The sequence below is a fragment of the Rhinatrema bivittatum genome, chromosome 10 (genome assembly GCF_901001135.1).
Source record: "Rhinatrema bivittatum chromosome 10, aRhiBiv1.1, whole genome shotgun sequence".
Classification (NCBI taxonomy): domain Eukaryota; kingdom Metazoa; phylum Chordata; class Amphibia; order Gymnophiona; family Rhinatrematidae; genus Rhinatrema; species Rhinatrema bivittatum.
In genome coordinates this window covers 29793478-29813406 of record NC_042624.1, presented here as the reverse complement: position 1 = coordinate 29813406, position 19929 = coordinate 29793478, and the positions used below count along the sequence as shown (strand labels likewise).

At 47.3% G+C, this 19929-nt stretch overlaps 1 protein-coding gene across 1 annotated transcript in view; it reads left to right on the top strand.

Moving 5' to 3' along the window:
- The window catches only part of DUSP12 (dual specificity phosphatase 12), a 184590-nt gene that overhangs the window by 53615 nt on the left and 111046 nt on the right, over nt 1–19929 (top strand). Inside the window, exon 4 of the mRNA XM_029618166.1 lies at nt 18443–18561. Coding sequence (XP_029474026.1) covers nt 18443–18561 — 119 coding nt within the window. The remainder of the gene's footprint in view (nt 1–18442; nt 18562–19929) is intronic.

The window sequence follows — 19929 nt, the reverse complement described above, 5'->3', positions numbered from 1 at the left end:
AGGAGCGGCCTTGAAGGATATTTATGATAGACAAATTGAGTCTATCCTTAAGCAAGCCTTTGAAGCAGTGGCGATGACTTTACAGATAGCTTCCTTTTGTGTTCTGGTGGAATGTTCTTGTCTGCTTCTCTCTCAGAAGTTGATGATTCTGGGTTGAATTCCAGAGCAGTTATGGAATCTGCTGCCGCCTTTTTAGCAGATGTGGGCTGCGATTTGGTCTGTACCTTGGCCAGAGGAATGGCTTTGATGGTTGCGGCCAAGCCTCAACTATGGTGGTTAAATTGGTCAGCTGATGCAGCCTCCAAAGCTAATCTTACAAAAATGCCTTTTAAAGGCTCACTCGTGTTTGGGAGCGAGTTGGAAAAGCTGGCCAATAAGTGGGGCGAATCTTCAGTTCCCTGGTTGCCGGAGGGTAAGAAGCAATTGCATCGCCTCTTTGCTATGAGGGGTCGTTTCTGGGGTTTCAAGCGGTTTAGTCCCTCAGAGGGTCGGCCTTTTGGTAGGTCTCAGTCCTTTTGTTCCAGACAACCCAAAAGATACATAGATACATAGAAATGACAGCAGAAAAAGACCAAACAGCCCATCTAGTGTGCCCAGCAAGCTCCCACACTTATTTTCTCATACTTTTCTGTTTCACCGACTACCAAGTTCAGGACCCTTGTTGGTAATTGTTTGATTCAAATTTCCTGCCACCCCTTACCGTTGATGCAGAGAGTAATGTTGGAGTTGCATCAAAGGTGAATCTTAAGGCTTGATAGTTAAGGGGTAGTAACCGCTGATCATGAAAGTTACCCCGATGCTTGTTACCCCGACTGCACAAATCAATGCCTTGTTGGATGTTGTCTGAATGTAAATCCTCTTTTCCACATTTCCCCCTGCCATTGAAGCAGAGAGCAATGCTGTATATGCTTTCAAAGTGATGTATCAGGCTTAATAGGTTTAGGGTAGTAAGTGCCGCAGTAAGCAAGTTACCCCCATGCTTATTTGTTTACCCAGACTGTGTAGTTCAGTCCTTGTTTGTTGTTGTCTGAATGCAAATCCTCTTTTCCACATTTCTCCTTGCCATTGAAGCAGAGAGCACTGTTGGAGTTGCATTAAACATGTGAAGGCTTATTGAGTAAGGGTAGCAGTCACCAATCCAGCAAGCCACCCCCATGGCTCTTCTCTTCATTCCCATCTTCTAGCCTTTATGGATCCACAGTGTTTATCCCATGCCCCTTTGAAATCCTTCACATTTTTAGTCTTCACCACTTCCTCCGGAAGGGCATTCCAGGCATCCCCCACCCTCTCCGTGAAGAAATACTCCCTGACATTGGTTCTGAGTCTTCCTCCCTGGAGTTTCAAATCGAGACCCCTAGTTCTACTGATTTATTTCCAACGGAAAAGGTTTGTTGTTGACCATGGATCATTAAAACCTTTCAAGTATCTGAAAGTCTGTATCATATCACCCCTGCTCCTCCTCTCCTCCAGGGTATACATATTTAGGTTCTTCAATCTCTCCTCGTAAGTCATTTTATGAAGACCATCCACCTTTTTGGTTGCCCTTCTCTGGACTGCCTCCATCCTGTCTCTGTCCCTTTGGAGATCCGGTCTCCGGAACTGAACACAGTACTCCAAGTGAGGCCTCACCAAGGCCCTGTACAAAGGGGATCATCACTTCCTTTCTCTTACTAGATATTCCTCTCTCTATGCAGCCCAGTATTCTTCTGGCTTTAGCTATCGCCTTTGTCACATTATTTCGCCGACTTCAGATCATCAGACACTATCACCCCAAGGTCTCTCTCCTGCTCCATGCACATCAGCGCTTTACTCCCCATCAGATACAGTTCTTTCGGATTTCCACACCCATATGCATGACTCCTTGGCATTGAATCTCAGCTGCCACATCTTCAACCACTCTTCCAGCTTCCTTAAATCCTGTCTCATTCTCTCCACTCCTTCCGGCATGTCCACTCAGATTTTAGTATCATCCACAAAAAGACAAACCTTACCTTCTATCCCGTCCGCAATGCCGCTCACAAAGATAGGAGCAGCTTGGGTGGCGGATCTTCCCGAGCTTCCCAATGAAGGTTTTCTCACCCATCTTCGGGAACAAGAGAGAGGGGGACGCCGCTGTCTTTTATCAGAAATGGGTTGAGATCACATCAGACCAGTGGGTCCTAGAGGTGATACGAGAGGGATATGCACTGGAATTTCACAGTATTCTTCGGTACGTGTTCATGGTGTCTCCTTGCCATTCCCCTCAGAAGCAGGCAGTGGAGTCTATGCTTCTAAGGCTCCTCAGGCTGAGGGCTGTGGTTAAGAACATAAGAAATTGTCATGCTGGGTCAGACCAAGGGTCCATCGAGCCCAGCATCCCACCTCCAACGGAGGCCAAACCAGGCCACAAGAACCTGGCAAATACCCAAACACTAAGAAGATCCCATGCTACTGATGCAATTAATAGCAGTGGAGAAGTCCATTAATAGCCATTAATGGACTTCTCCTCCAAGAACTTATCCAAAACATTTTTGAACCCAGCTACACTAACTGCACTAACCACATCCTCTGGCAACAAATTCCAGAGCTTTATTGTGCGTTGAGTGAAAAAGAATTTTCTCTGATTAGTCCTAAATGTGCTACTTGCTAACTTCATGGAATGCCCCCTAGTCCTTCTATTATTCGAAAGTGAAAATAACCAAGTCACATCTACTCGTTCAAGACCTCTCATGATCTTAAAGACCTCTATCATATCCCCCCTCAGCCGTCTCTTCTCCAAGCTGAACAGCCCTAACCTCTTCAGCCTTTCCTCATAGGAAAGCTGTTCCATCCCCTCTATCATTCTGGTTGTCATTCTCTGTACCTTCTCCATCGCAACTATATCTTTTTTGAGATGCGGCGACCAGAATTGTACACAGTATTCCAGGTGCGGTCTCACCATGGAGCGATATAGAGGCATTATGACATTTTCCGTTCTATTAACCATTCCCTTCCTAATAATTCCTAACATTCTATTTGCTTTTTTGACTGCTGCAGCACACTGAGCTGATGATTTTAAAGTATTATCCACTATGATGCCTAGATCTTTTTCCTGGGTGGTAGCTCCTAATATGGAACCTAACATCGTGTAACTACAGCAACGGTTATTTTTCCCTATATGCAACTCCTTGCACTTGTCCACATTAAATTTCATCTGCCATTTGGATGCCCAATCTTCAAGGTCCTCCTGCAATGTATCACAGTCTGCTTGTGATTTAACTACTCTGAATAATTTTGTATCATCCGCAAATTTGGGATAATTCAGAAATCATTAGCTTTGGTGATTTTTTACACATAGGCATATGAACTATGTTTGCATTTAATGGAACCTCTCTGTTGGGATGCCCTAACTCTCCTGTTTCATTAGTATCCTTCATGGATACATTTCTCCGAACCATGCACTGCTGAGTGACTGTCGGCTTTCCCCCTTGTTGTAGTTTAAAAGCTGCTCTATCTCCTTTTTGAAAGTTAGTGCCAGCAGCTTGGTTCCACTCTGGTTAAGGTGGAGCCCATCCTTTCTGAAAAGTCTCTCCTTTCCCCAAAAGTTTCCCAGTTCCTTACAAAGCTGAATCCCTCTTCCCTGCACCATCGTCTCATCCACGCATTGAAACTCTGGAGCTCTGCCTGCCTCTGGGGACCTGCACGTGGAACAGGAAGCATTTCAGAGAATGCCACCCTGGAGGTTCTGGATTTCAGCTTCCTACCTAAAATCCTAAATTTGGCTTCCAGAACCTCTCTCCCACATTTTCCTATGTCGTTGGTGCCCACATGTACCACGACAACCGGCTCCTCCCCAGCACTGTCTATAATCCTATCTAGGTGACGCTTGAGGTCTGCCACCTTCGCACCAGACAGGCAAGTTACCAGGCGGTCTTCACGTCCACCAGCCACCCTGCTATCTACATTTCTAATAATTGAATCACCAACTATGATGGCCGGCCTAACCCTTCCCTCCTAACCCTTCCCTCCTGTGCCTATGTCTCAAAGTTGGGGCGATATTCCATTTATTTTGTTGTGCCCAAGGAGGGTTCCTTTCATCCCATCCTGGATCTCAAAATTGTCAGCGTCATTTGAGGGTGACTCATTTTTGCATGGAAACCTTATGCTCTGTGTTAATGGCTGTGCCTTCAACATATCTGACCTCCCTGGATCTGTCCGAGGCATACCTTCCTATTCCCATCTGTTTGGAACACCAACATTTTCTGCATTTTGCGGTGTTGAGGTGCCATTATCAGCTTTGGGCACTGCCCTTTCATCTAGCTATCGCCCCCAGAACATTTTCCAAGGTTATGGTGGTAGTAGCAGCAGTGTTGAAAAGAGATGGGATCACCCATGCTTGGATGACTGGCTGGTAAGTGTTCATCCAGTTCCTAGATTGGGGTACCTGTGTTCTTGAGTTCAGTGTTTCTTGCTGGTTGAGTACAGTTTTGGTTGCCTGTTTTTAATCAAGCTTTTTGCTAGTCTGTCCACAGTTGCTTTTGAAGAGAATACTGGCAGGCTGGGGCCACTGCAGGGATATATATACTGTGACATCAGCTTGTTCTGTCTCCATCTGCTGGCAGGGGAGCATAAACCCACTGGTTCTGAGTCCATCTGTCTACAGTAACAGGTAATAAAGACATGCACACATTTTATAAAATACGAGCGGCGTGTGCACATGCACTCTAATTAAGGAGCGGACTGGGAGGGAACTTCCCTACCATCTACTCTCTCCACCCCACCCCCTAAACCCTTTCTCCTACCTGTCTTTTTTAAAAACTTTGTTGTTTACTGCTCCAATGGAGCAGTAGCAACTTGCACGTGCATCTTTCTTCCCTACCCCCTTCCTGCCCCTTCCTGCCCCCTGGACCACCCCTTTAACCGGGCCCAGCATTTCGGCGCGTAACCCCTGTTTATCCCAGGAGAAGCAGGATGCTAGTCCTCACAGATGGGTGACGTCACTGACGGAGCCCTATCGCGGGAAAACTTTATGTAAAAGTTTCTAGAAAACTTTGACTGGCCCTGTGAGGCCACTGAGCATGCCCAGCATGCTATGATATTCTCTGCCACAGGGATCTCTCTTCAGTCTCGTATGTAGCGTTTAAGCTTTAGCAAAAATAAAATAATAAAACATATCGGACCCAACTCCGCGGGGTGGCGGGTGGGTTTCGTGAGGATTACATCCTGCTGTCTTGGGATAACACCTATTACAAAGTAAGCAATTTTGGTTTATCCCAGGACAAGCAGGATGCTAGTCCTCACAGATGGGTGATTAGCAAGCTAGAGGCTGAGTCATTTCGTGTCGAAGCAACAGTGAAGTATTGTTGAAAATGAGGCAGCCGAAGATCACAGCAGGTTGGATGTAGAAGGAGTTGGGATCAAACTGGAAACAAGTTCTTTAAGACAGATTGTCCATAGGCTGAATCTTGTTGTCCCTGTTTGTCCAAACAGTAATGAGCTGCAAATGTGTGAAGAGAACTCCATGTTGCTGCTTTACAGATGTCAAGGATTGGCACTGAACGGTAGTGTGCTACTGAGGTTGACATTACTCTTACTGAATGTGCCTTTACTCGCCCTTGGAGAGGAAGGCCCGCTGTTTCATAGCAAAACTGTATGCAATCTGCTAACCAGTTGGATAGAGTATGTGTTACCCGGTTTGTTTGGATCATAAGATACAAAGAGCTGAGTGGATTTCCTATGGACTGCAGTGCGGTCTAAGTAAAATGCTAGCGCACGCTTACAGTCCAAGTTATGTAAGGCCTGTTCCCCTTGGTGAGAATGAGGCTTTGGAAAGAATGTAGGTAAAACTATGGATTGGTTCAAGTGGAATTCCGTAACTACTTTGGGAAGGAATTTTGGATGTGTATGGAGAACCACTCTGTCATGTAGGAACTTTGTATAGGGTGCATATGTGACAAGTGCTTGTAACTCACTAACTCTTCTAGCTGATGTAATGGCTGTGAGGAAGATAGTCTTCCATGTGAGAAATTTAACATCACAGGAATTCATGGGTTTGAAAGGAGAACGCATAAGTCTTGTTAAGACCAGATTCGGGTCCCATTCTGTGACTGGTGGTCGAACTGGTGGTTTAAGGTGAGTTAAACCTCTCATGAACCTAGTGATGAGAGGTTGAGTGGATATAGGTGCATCTCCCAGCTTGTTATGGTAAGCTGAGATTGCACTTAAATGCATTCTTACAGATGAAGTCTGAAGACCAGATTCTGAAAGATGACATAAATAGTCTAGTAAAGAAGTTGTGGGGCAGGAGAAAGGATCAATACTCTTTTGCCTACACCACAAAGTAAACCTTTTCCATTTTGAAGCATAGTTCTTTCGTGTGGAAGGTTTGCGTGAAGCTAGAAGCACTTGAGATACATTGGATGAAAGATTGAGTGGCTGTAAAGCTTTCAACATCCATGCTGTCAGGGAGAGGGATTGAAGGTTGGGATGGCGCAACCGACCCTGATCCTGGGTTATGAGAATGGGAGCTACTCCCAGGCGAATTGGATCCCTGACTGAGAGGTCAAGATGTGTGGGGAACCATACTTGTCGAGGCCAATATGGGGCTATGAATATCATGGACCCCTTGTCCTGTTGAAGCTTCACTAGAGTTTTGGTTATGAGTGGTATTGGAGGATACACGTATAGTAGGCCTGAGTTCCAAGGGCGAGCAAAGGCGTCCTTGGTTGGCTGGTTCTTCTGTTTGTGTAAAGAACAGAACAGAACTTGTCCACTTTGTGATTCAGATGTGAAGCAAAGAGGTCTACTGTCGGTTTACCCCAACGTTGAAAGATTCTGGTCGCTACTGAGGGATCTAGTGACCATTCGTGTGGTTGGAATTGACGACTGAGTCGATCCGCTAGTACATTTTGAATGCCTGCCAGATAAGTGGCCCGGAGAAACATTGAGTGTGTTAGGGCCCAGGCCCAAATCTGTGCAGCTTCTTGACAAAGGAGATACGAGCCCGTACTTCCCTGTTTGTTGATGTACCACATGGCTACTGTGTTATCCGTTTGGATCAGAACAGTCTTGTGTGAAAGGCAGTCCTTGAATGCATGCAGCGCATAACGTATAGCTCGAAGCTCCAGGAAATTGATTTGAAATGTTGCTTCGAGGTTTGTCCAAATACCTTGGGTTTGGAGATTGTCTATGTAAGCTCCCCAACCCAAGGTGGATGCATCTGTAGTTAATGTTATCTGTGGGACTGGTTGTTGGGAGGGTAGGCCCTTGCGCAAATTGTCCTTGTTTGCCCACCAAAGTAGGGATGAACGTAGCTGGTGGCTTACTTGAATTGGAGAATACAGTGGTTGAATGGCTTGGATCCATTGTGATCTTAATGTCCATTGGGTAACTCTGATGGCGAGCCATGCCATAGGAGTGACATGAACTGTAGAGGCCATGTGGCCTAGTAAGGTTAGAAACTGATGAGCTGTCGCTTGTTTCTGTGAGTAAATGGATTTTGCCAGGAGTGAAAGTGTCTGTGCCCGATCTTCGGGTAGAAAGGCTCTTAATAGGATAGTGTTTAAGTCTGCACCTATGAAGTAGGTGAGATGGAATAAGGTGAGATTTTTGATAGTTGATGAGAAAACCCATGGAGTGCCATCACTAACTAGCAAATGAACCAGATTCTTAATAGTGAGTTCAGCACATGGTACTCGTCTAATTCAGAATTTGCTCAAAGAGCCATGCCTTAAAGGGTTCACAAAATGACATTCTGTGGTACAGACAAAACATTGGTGGATGCCAATGTAGCCATTGCTGGTGTTACAAGCAGCAATTGCTCTGAGGTCCTTAAAGCCCTAATTGGTTCATAATACTCAAGCAGATCAGGAAAATATTTTGGGCCAGATCCTTTGAGGCACTTATGGACCAAACTCAAACATTAAAATTTACTGTAGTCATAATAGGTAGTCAATTAATGTTTTGCAGGATTGGTGTTTTTTTGCACCAAGTGCCACTTGTATGACTATCTACCAATTGGTGGGAAGTTGTATGTGTGCACCCAGTGCAAAGAGCTCCTGGCTTTCAGAGAATGAGTCCGATCTCTGAACACTAGAGTGGCAGACCTGGAGTTGCTGAGGCAGACAGAGGTTTATAGAGGAAACCTTCATGGAAATAATAGCCAAGTCCCAACTCTAGTCTAGCAGTCCCGGTTTTGCCTTGGAGAAGGAAGGCTACTTGGTTGTAGAGCATCACCCTGGTGTTTCAGGAAATGATCTTATTTATTTATTTATTTATTTATTTATTTATTTAGAGTTTTTCTATACCGGCATTCGTGATTAGAAATCACATGCTGGTTTACATATAACAAGGGGGGTGTGAAACGCAGAAACGAAACATTAACAAGTGCAAAGAGGTCATAAAGTTACAATGCAACAAGGTATATATAACTGGGGAGAAGAATTAGAGCAAGATAGTTGAGCAGTTAGGAATAACTATTTACATTATATTGTGAAGTCTCTTAAAAAATGATGCTGTCATTCAATTGGGATCTGGGAAGGCTTGCTTTTTCTGAATGTAGTTAGGCATGGTTCTTGTCTCAGATCCGGGGGAATAGAATTCCATAGTAAAGGTCTGGCTGTGGAGAAGGCTCGGTCTCTGAACGTTAAATGATGTGTGGTTTTGGTTTGGGGAACGAGGAGTGATCCTCTGTAGGCTTCTCTGATGGGTCTAGTGGATGTGTGTCGTTTGAGTGGGATTTGTAGGTCGAGCATAGCATGGTGATGGATAGCTTTATAGATGATGGTGATTGATTTGTGAATAATTCTAAAGTGAATCGGCAGCCAGTGTAAATTCTTGAGAGTGGGAGAGATGTGATCTCTTCTCCTGGTATTAGTCAGAATTCTCGCAGCAGAGTTCTGGAGCATCTGGAGGGGTTTAATGGATGCGGAAGGGAGTCCAAGTAAGATAGAGTTACAATAGTCTATCTTAGAAAAGATAACTGCTTGAAGGACCGTTCTGAAGTCTCGCACGTGAAGGAGAGGTTTGATTCTTTTCAGAACCTGTAGTTTATAGAAGCCGTCTTTTGTTGTTTGTTTGATGAAGGATTTTAAATTAAGACGGTTGTCGATAATTATTCCTAATTCCCTTGTTTGGGTGGTGAGTGGGTTGGTTGGAAGACACTTACTTGTAGTAAGGTCCTTCTCTCCAGGTGATACATTATCCTCTCGCAATGAGGACGAATCTCCCAAGACTACTGCCCAGGTGGGAAGGGTTAGCCTGCATCATAGTTGGTGATTCAATTGGGAATGTAGATAGCTGGGTGGCTGGTGGATGTGGGGATCGCTTGGTAACTTGCCGGTGTGATGTAAAGGTGGTGGACCTTATGTGTCACCTAGATAAGATTTTAGACAGTCTGTGGAGGAGTCAGTTGTTGTGCTACACGTGGGCACCAGCAACATAGGACTGTGTGGGAGGGAGGTTCTGAAAGCCAAATTTAGGCTTTTAGGTAGAAAGTTAAATTCAGAACCTGCAGAGTAACAATCTATGAAATGCTCCCTGTTCCATGCACAGGACTCCAGAAGCAGAGCTCTGGAGTCTCAATGCATGGATGAGACAATGATGCAGGGAAGAGGGATTTAGTTGTACAAAGAACTGGGAAATCTTTTGGAAAATGGAGTCTTTTCCGAAGGGAAGTGCTCTACCTTAACCAGGGTGGAACCAGGCAGCTGGTGTTAACCTTTAAAAAGGAGAGAGAGCAGCTTTTAAACTAGAACAAAGGGGAAAGCCGACAGTCGCTCAGCAGTGCATGGTTAGGAGGGAGATATCTTCAAAAGATACTAATGATATAGGAGAGTGAGAGGTTCCAATAAAAGCAAAAGTAATCCATGTGCCAAAAAGTAAAGAACCACATGAGTTAAGAGATTCCAAATTATCCCTGTCAATTGATAAGGAGGTCGTTAATACAAACAAAAAACATACTTTATATGTAGGGTTACCAACTGTCCGGATTTTGTCCAGACAGTACAGAATTAAAAGGTAGTGTCTGGAAACTGTCCGGATTTTAACCCTCCAGTCCAGCACAGCAACCCATGTCTCCTAATCTACCCTGAAGTTGCTCGCATACACTCCCTCTCCCTGCTGCAGCAAACAATCTCCCTACAGGCAGGGGCCTCATTAACTAGAGCATGTGGAACCAATGCCATGCATCTGCATTTTTGGCTGCACTTTCCCTCCTACCTGAACAGTGGAGCCAACAGCATCTCCATGAATCTCCTCCCACTGCCCCAAATAGCCTCAGCAAGAGGCTCAGCCTGGCCTTCCCTCCCATCGGCACAGCAAGAGGCCACTGGCAAGTCCCCAAGTTTCTTCCTGCAGCCCCAAACAAGCTCATCAAGAGGCCCAGCTTGGTCTCTGACTTCTTCCCTTCCATAGGAACAGCGAAAGGCTGCTGGCATGTGCGAGTCTCTTCCCGCGGCCCCAAACAACCTCATCAAGAGGCCCAGTTTGGTCTCTGGCTTCTTCTCTCCCACCAGAACAGCGAAAGGCTGCCAGCATCTCTGCAAAACTCCTCCCACCACCCAAAGCAGCCTTGGCAAGAGGCCCAGCCCTGGCCCCTGACTTCTTCCCTCCCATGGGAACAGCGAGAGGCTGCTGGCATGTCCCCGAGTCTCTTCCCACCACCTCACACAGCCTCAGCAAGAGGCTCAATGTGGCCGCTGGCTTCCCACCTCCAAGACAATCAGGTTGCCATGTATTGTGTAAACAAATAAGGTAGAACAGGCTCCTTCACCCTTTGTTGAGAAGCTCTCAGGATCTGGACATGGGCTGTCTATAAGGGAGGTCATCTTTAAACAACATATCTTACAGGATTCCAAAACACTCTGGCAGACTGCCTCAGTCATATCCTATTTATATCCTATATATAGAAATAACCGCCAGTTCTTATTTACTTAACCCTATTCTGTAGACGTAAACTTTTCTTGAAGACTGTAATCTGTAAACACCTGTATTTATTATAAGAACTTGTATTTACTATTTATATTTATTATTTAGCTATTAACATTGTTCTATTACCACTTGGTACTATTTCTCTCCTTCACCTCTAACTCTAAGTTCCTACTAAGTTAGCCATGTTATTTATACCCAATTGTTGGATGTAATTGTATATTTGTTTAATTGTTCAATCTGTTTGATGTAATTTTCTGTTCCTTGTTCCGTGTAAACCGAAGTGGTATGCACTAGTGCATGAACTCCGGTATATAAAAGCCTTTAAATAAATAAATAAATAAATATTTATCTCGCAAGTAGTCGCTGGATCTGCAGGTGCTGAACAGTCTCTTCAACCTTTGGGGGTCAGCCAACAATCGACTTACTTGCTACAGAGAGCAATAAAAAGTCAGAAACTTTGGTCCTTTCTTCCAAGTAGATTCAGTTCATCTTCCAGTGCATTTCTACTATACTGTGGTGCAGATCTTTTATATGCTTAGTCACTGATCTATTAACTGCAAGGACAGTACAGAAAGTGCTATAAGATCATGCAAGAATGATTCTCAATGTTCTTTCTTGGCCAAGTCAAGTGTAAGTTCCCTTATCTCTCGAGGTTGTCTGAACAACTTTTGATTTCACTGGGCATGTCTCTTTTCTCTGTAACTGAAGAGGATAGTTATCTTTGCCTTCTGAATCTGCCTTCTCTAGCAGATCCGGATGGATGTTGAATGCACAACATTTTTTTTCCCTGCTTCTTCATAAAGAAGTGGAATATAACCATGATCTTGGCCAGGAAACCTTTAAGGAAGGCTTACAGCTTCAAAGGAAGAAATCTGGATCTCTGGGCCCATTCACCTGCAGCTCATAGGACCTGCTTCACTCTTTGTTCTTTTTATGTGTAAATCCTTTTTTTTTTTTTTTTTTTTTTATTTAAGGGGCATTATCCTTCAGGGCACACGAATAATTTATATCTCTGGGGCTGTCTTTTTTCTGATTTTTTTTTTTTAATCCCTCCTTGTGACTCCTGGGGCGAGTCCTTTCTGTGGGGGTAAAGCTGTTGCTTTTTGCGAAGGCAGTGGTGCACTCTCTCTCTTCATGTATCTGTATATCTAAAAATAGTGCTGTGAAGATACTTTTCTGGGACAAATGGAGCAGGATACAGATCTGGGTGTTTCAAAAAGTAATCAGTGTCCACTGCACAATAAATAAAACACAAGAGTGTCCTTTCATCTCTGTGTACGTGCAACTGACTCAGGTTCCTTGAGGAATTCCTAGCACTTCTTCACTGAGTGTCCAGGAAACCCAATCTCTGGGAAAAAATCCTATTCTGCACAGGGTCCCCTTAGAACAAATTGCAGTCTCACCTGAGTCCATGGTTATTTTCCTCTACTTAGCCTCTGCCTGTGCCCTGAGGGGGGGGGGGGGGGGGAAGAGATCCAGTGGTCTTGTCTGTTTCCTTCTTCCTCATATCTTAATTCTTGGTGACCCTTCAGAAGGAAAATCTGTAGCTTTTGTGAAGGCTCACCGCCCGTGCTGCCCTGGGTGCCGCTCCGCTGCCTCCGGTTCAGGCCCCTCGCGAGTCCTGGATATCCCTGGAGTCCCTCAGTCTCACAGGACTCCCTGGGTTCAGGTCTCCGCAGGCCCTGGTTTTGCTGGGCTTCTGAGTTCTCTTTGGAGTGGGGTTGAAGCAGTCCCCCAACCCCCAAAGATAACACAGAGAGAGAGAGAGATTCCTCAAAGCAATTTTATAAAGCAGAGTAGCTGAATCTGTTACATTGGCTCCGTCCCCTCAGGAGCTGAATAAATGACCCTGCCCCCGCTCTCCAGCAGTCTAACCCCTTAACACAGGTGCTGGAGCAAAGGCACTGTTTGAGCCCCCCCGGCTCTCCAGTTCACCAGCAAACCCCCTTAACACATGTGCTGGATTAAAGGTACTGTTTGAGCCCCCCGGCTCTCCAGTTCACCCGCAAACACACCTGCCCTAACTTCCCTTAGGGTACAGGTTCTCTGTTTCCCTTTTCAGGCTAGGCTGTGCCCCTGAGACAGCTGGAGGATTCCTCTCCCCTGGAACCTACCTCCGTTTCCTTCCCCCTTTGCTTCCTGGCACTGGCTTTTTCTGGCCACTGCTGCTACCTAGGCACGCCCTCTTCCTCTAGCTCCCCAGGCTCACCTGTGTGACTCATTAGTGTCAGAGTCTGACACTTGCTCGCCTCCAGGCTCTCTCTACAGGTCAGGTGGTGGTTCTAGGAACCTGGGATTTGTAGTTCTCGCCTTCACCTGCTCCCCCTGCTGGCTGGCTCTAGTATTACTAGCCGCCATATGGTATCTTATCCATTCCTGCCTCCGGCAGCACTGCACTACATCACACTTTACAGATCAAGCTATTAGCTAAGTCTCCACTAGAGAGGAGAGGTGACAAAGCCTTCTCTCAACAAAAGAGAAAAAACATTTCACTCAACTGCCCTGAAAGCCCTTCTGTGAGTGCTACTGTCACTACAGCCCTTCTCTGTCCTAGAAGGAAGCTGGCAGGTCTTCAGTGTCCTTGGCCTCCGGATACAGGGGATGGCCATCTTCAAGAGAAATCCAGTTGCACTCCAGAAAAACTCACACTTAGGAAATCTTAAAGACTCTGCGCTAACTCTGAGTTAGACCCTAAACAAGCAGGTAGTGCCTGGAAAAGACTTTCCTCCAAAAACTATCCTCAATGAGGGAGTAGGCTTCACTATAAATAAAATTCCAAGAGAACTCCTCTCTCTCTATGAAATATAAACTCAAATGTCACACTTCTTATCTCACTTCTTACTTATAAGAAAGGTCCTCCCACTCAAGCAACCTCTGGAGGAGAAGATGAAATATGGCATTCCTTCTAGCTGATTTGTGAAATACTAGGGACATCTAATGTCCAGTCCATAGGGGGCCACGTGTCAAGATTCAATATGTCCTCAGTAAAAGTACACCTTAGTGCCATTGTGGCATACCATCAACAGGTAGAAGATGCTCTAATTTCTACTTATCCTTTGCTATTCAGTTTTCTGAAAAGATTCTAAGCTATTCTGTCTTGGGACCTTAACGACAATTTGATCCCACTTATAAAGCCTCTGTTTGAACCTTTTAAAGTTGGCTCCTTTTGAAATGTCCCACATGGAAGCTGATTCTAGTGGCCATCATGTCTGCTGGATAGGTCAGTGAGTTATAATCTCTAGTGCACTGCTCACCTTATCTCCTATTCTTCCACAGAAGGGTAATCCTTTGCACTCACCCTAAGTTTCTTCCTAAAGTGGTATTGGCTTTTCACATTATTCTTACTGCCTTCTTCCTAAGGGTGAATGGTCATGAAGGCAAGAAGGCTGTTCCTTCACTAGACTATAAGAGGGTCTTGGCTTACTATTTGCCATGGACTCAGCCTTATTAAAAGCTTCTTAGTTGTTTATTGTGTTTGATCCTAATTGACTGGTAGTAGCAGTTGTCAAAAGAACTTATCAAATTGGTTAGTGCAGGGTTGCTCAAACCAGTCCTAATCGCGCCCCCCCCCCCCCCCCCCCCACAACCAGTCATGTTTTTAGGATATCCCTAATGAATATGCATGAGATTTATTTACATGCACTACTTCCTGTCGGCTCGATCCAGTATCGTCCGCTCGAGGATTGCCCGTCTGTAACGTGCTCGTAGCGCACAATTCGGGCGCGCAAGGCAGTTCGGCGATACAGTCTCCAGTTTCACGCGTCCGTATCGCTTCTGAAAACAGACGCATAACCCTTTCCGCACCCGGCATGTAAATGAACGAAAAAGCTGTATAATGAAGGAATTATCTATTCCCCTGCGATACTGTAACGGGCGCTGATATTATCTCCTCCCTAACCCGCTGTTCTGCCGCGGCCTTAACCTGCTACTTTACCGCCTCCCCCTAGTAGGAGTTAGTGTAGTGTAGTGTAGGGTAAAAACATTGCTTACCCGCCCTGGTCCCGTCCGGTCTCCTGCAGCCCCGTCCGGACGGGGCTGCAGGAGACCGGACGGGACCAGGGCAAAAAAAAACAAACGAAAAAGTAGCAAGGCTCGGGCCTGCTAAAAAAAGTTTAAAAAGTGTAAAAAACAAAAATACCTGTGTGTTATATAAAAAAATAAAACAATTTTAAATACCTGTCGGAGGGCCGTGGGTCCAGGCGGCCGGTGGGCGGCGGGCAGCCATCAGCGGCATCCGGTAGTCCCTTCTCCCTTCCTTCGGCGACGGCGGGAGCCGGGTGGTCGCGTGTTAAATCTAGGCCGCGGGCGGCGGCGGCAGCGGGGGGACACGCGTTAGTTCGAGACGGCCGGCGGGCGGTGGGTGGTCGCGTGTTAAATCTAGGCCGGGTCCGCACAGGCGCACATTCACTGCCGGTGGGGGCTGCCTCTCCCGGCAGCCCCCACCGGCAGTGAATGAATGAATGCGCGCCTGTGCGACCCCTGCGATTCAGCGCTCAAGGCAGCCTTGAGCGCCGAATTGCAGGGGTCGCACAGGCGCGCATTCATTCATCCAGGCGGAGGAGCCGGTGGCGAAAGCAGCCGGCTCCTCCGCCTGGATGGATGAATTCATTCACTGCCGGTGGGGGCTGCCTCTCCCGGCAGCCCCCACCGGCAGTGAATGAATGAATGCGCGCCTGTGCAGCAGCGGGGTCCGGGGGGGCAGCGGCAGCAGGATCTGGGAGCGGCGGGTAGGCAGCAGCGGGGTCCGGGGGTGGCAGCGAGATCCGGGGAGCCAGCAGCGGCAGCATGTTCGATCGCGCAGGCAGGTAGGTGGCAAAGTAAAGATGGCCGCCTGCACGGGAAAATCGTGCAATTGGCCGCTGAAGACGTGACGTCACAATGTTTGGCGTCACGGGGTGTGACGTCACGTCTTCAGCGGCCAATTGCACGATTTTCCCGTGCAGGCGGCCATCTTTACTTTGCCACCTACCTGCCTGCGCGATCGAACATGCTGCCGCTGCTGGCTCCCCGGATCTCGCTGCCACCCCCGGACCCCGCTGCTGCCTACCCGCCGCTCCCAGATCCTGCTGCCGCCCCCCCGCTGCCGCTGCCCCCCGGACCCCGCTGCTGCACAGGCGCGCATTCATTCATTCACTGCCGGTGGGGGCTGCCGGGAGAGGCAGCCCCCACCGGCAGTGAATGAATTCATCCATCCAGGCGGAGGAGCCGGCTGCTTTCGCCACCGGCTCCTCCGCCTGGATGAATGAATGCGCGCCTGTGCGACCCCTGCAATTCGGCGCTCAAGGCTGCCTTGAGCGCTGAATCGCAGGGGTCGCACAGGCGCGCATTCATTCATTCACTGCCGGTGGGGGCTGCCGGGAGAGGCAGCCCCCACCGGCAGTGAATGTGCGCCTGTGCGGACCCGGCCTAGATTTAACACGCGACCACCCACCGCCCGCCGGCCGTCTCGAACTAACGCGTGTCCCCCCGCTGCCGCCGCCGCCCGCAGCCTAGATTTAACACGCGACCACCCGGCTCCCGCCGCCGCCGGCCGCCTGGACCCACGCGGCCGTCTGAAACTAACACGCGTCCACCCCCCGCCGCCCGGAACAGGCGCCCACCCGCCCGCGGCCTAGATTTAACACGCGACCACCGGCCCCCCGGATCCCGCCGGCCGCCTGGACCCACGCGGCCCTCCGACAGGTATTTAAAAATTTGGATTTTTACACTTCCTGGTACCTGTCATTTCAAATGTCATTTGAAATGACAGGTACCAGCGCACCCTGGTTACTGTATAGGCGCTGTATTAAGCGCCTATACAGTAAAATGGGTTACGCGGCCATAACCCTTCCCTACCGCTTTAAAGCCGCGGCATGCATTTGCATGCGATTAGAGGAGAGTATCGGGGAGTTAGTGAAGAGAACTGTGCGTGCGGGGAGGAAGGGTGCGCCTGACACTACCTCACTGTTTTTACCGCGGCCTTACTGGATCGAGCCGTGTGTTTGCAAATATTTCTCATGCATATTCATTAGGGATATCCTGAAAATCCGACTAGCTGGGGGCCCATAGGTCTGGTTTGAGGAACCCTGGGCTAGTGGACTGTATGTGCTAGTTAGTCTACTCCTTCGGATAGTAGAAAGACTAGGGGGCACTCCATGAAGTTAGCATGGGGCACATTTAAAACTAATCTGAGAAAGTTCTTTTTTACTCAACGCACAATTAAACTCTGGAATTTGTTGCCAGAGGATGTGGTTAGTGCAGTTAGTATAGCTGTGTTTAAAAAAGGATTGGATAAGTTCTTGGAGGAGAAGTCCATTACCTGCTATTAAGTTCACTTAGAGAATAGCCACTGCCATTAGCAATGGTTACATGGAATAGACTTAGTTTTTGGGTACTTGCCAGGTTCTTATGGCCTGGATTGGCCACTGTTGGAAACAGGATGCTGGGCTTGATGGACCCTTGGTCTGACCCAGTATGGCATTTTCTTATGTTCTTATACAAATCAGCAAGGCTCATCAAGTGAGATCCATGGCAACTTCAGTGAGATACCTAAGGGCAGCATTGATTGAAAACATCTGCAAAGCTGTGATTTGGTCTATGCACACTTTCACATCCCACTGCTATCTGGACAGCATGACAAAGGATGCCAATAGTTTTGGATTAGCAGCTTTACACAATCTGTTCACTTAGTAGTACACTCTCTACTGAAGAGGCCAGGCTGTTTTATTCTATTGCTCCACTGTGCAGCTCTCAGTTTTGGACTACCCATATGTCATGGCTAATTCAGCTCTGCTTGTTGATGGAGGAAGCAAGTTTGCTTATCTGTAGACAGCAGGATGAGTTAGCCATGACATGTGGGAAGTCCAAAACATAGGTCTGCTTAGCAGAGCCATGAGTTTCCTGCCCGTCTCCCTGGAGAATGTACTATGTTGTTAAAGCTTATTAAGCCCTGAAATTGACTGAGGGGCTCATGAGGCAGTATGCATGGGGAAACCATGGTGCATGCTCTGTAAACTTTTACTGGATCTGTTTTGGCATCGTGAGATGACATCACCCAAGTGTCATGGCTAATTCATCTCTATCTATGGAGAACCCTGTTTTATAGGTAAGAAAGCTTGCTTTCTCATCATACTAATTTTTTTTTTCACATTTCACCAATATTAGCCCAGACAGCACACTTTGGTTTCACTGAGAAGAAGTTTTTTGATTTTAAGGGACATGTATAATTGAGCAGTAAATAGCATGGTTTATGAGATTTCCGTTCACTCCATGGAAGGCATTATGTGGAGGTTAACTTTTGGGAAAAATCAAAACTGGCATAGAACAGTCGATCTTGTGAAGCCTCCTCTGCCTGGGAAATGTATTCTCTATCCATCTGCTGTTTGGATGAACAACTTGTGGTTTGTGATGTTCTTGGTGGTACTCCAAGAAGACCAATTAGCAGGTATGTTAAATATATTAATAAGGTAGGAAGCCTTTCAGCATTATAAATCAGGAGCTTTTCTTTTTCTTGTAAACTCTAACCTCCATTATACATTGCTACTTTATAAATGGGGAATTTTCCCTTTCTTTACAGTATGAATGAGGCATTTGTGAGCCAGCTGCAGTTGTATGAAGCAATGGGCTGTAATGTGGATGTAACTAGCAGCCTCTATAAACATTATCGTCTACAGAAGGTGATGGAGAAGTACCCTGGTAAGTATCAGTTCCACCCATGGAGGTGTACTGTGCTGGTGACCCTGTTTACCTCCTTTTTGCATGTGCAGGACCAGGCATTTAGCCTGGTCCACCTTAACTCCTACAGAGGGAAAGAGCTCTTTGGGCGGTACCTTGCTGGGAGGGGAACAAGATTGTGAGCCCAGCTGGGATCAGGAGGCCCCTATGTCTCCAGGAGAAGGCAGCTCCTGTAAAACATCTGTAACCTAACTTGAAGCAACTAGAAGTGTACTGCAAAAGTAGGCAGTCATTGTTATGCTTAAAGTGTGGTTAAATATTAATAAAGTGAAACTGCAGGAAGAAAAGCTGGAGTCAGCATGTTCCCTGTACATACCAGGATCATTCCAGACGGTGGGTTATGTTCCATGACCAGCAGATGGAGTCAGAACACAAAATTCCCAGGGGAGGAACCATATAACCACGCCTCCCCTGTAACAGCTCTCAGTAACGTTCTGACTCCAGCAGATGTGAGCAGGGGACTTGTGGTCCCCAGCTTGTTAGCTTAGGGCTAACTCCTCAGGGGGATCAAGTTTAAAAAAAAAAAAAGAAAGTTTTAAATTTACAGTTTAGGTCACTTTGCTAAGGCTTCTCTTACAGCAGGGGGAGAGCTCTCCGCTGGTGCTGGTTCATCGCTCTCTAGCCTGGTGACTTGCTGACAGGCTGTTGCCTGTTTTCTTTCTTTCTTTTCTCATTTTCCTCACTGAGGGCTCAGTTGGGGTAAGTGTATATTTTGTTTCATCTTCTTTTTCAGCAGAAGACTGCAATTTTTTTGGACTCCGTTCGGCTCTCTGAGGTGAAAGTTGGTAGCGCCGGCCTCTCCCTCCTGACCCAGGTTTTCCCCCCTCCCTTTTGGGGAACGACCGACGTCCCGACCTGCGGCCCCGCGAAGCACCATTCCCCAGGGCCGCCTGCTGTCAGGAGGGTAATTCCACGTCAATTCTTCTTCAGGTCGGTGGGGGACCGCGGCAAGCGTCTGTTGCCGGGTCGGCGCTCATTTTAGGCGCGAGCCACCTGTAGAGCCTCCCCCCCCCTCTCTCTCCCTGCGGCGATGCAGTCCGCTGCGCCTTGTGAGGGCTCCGACAGGGCCGGATTATTTTCTGAAGAGGGTCTGTGCTCAGGCTGTTTCCCCGAGGGGGAATGTGCGCCAGCTACTAACAAGGACGTTCGAGCTGCAGACCGCGTGGGAAGGAAGCGCCAGGCCCCGTTCCCTCTCAACGCGGGAATGGCGGCCATTTTGTTGCAAGATTCTGATGCCGCGCTTTCTGAGGAGGACACGGATAATCCATTCCCCACTTCTAGGCCCGTTTTGGACCCTTACTCCGAGTCTAATCCTGGTAGGCAGAGGGG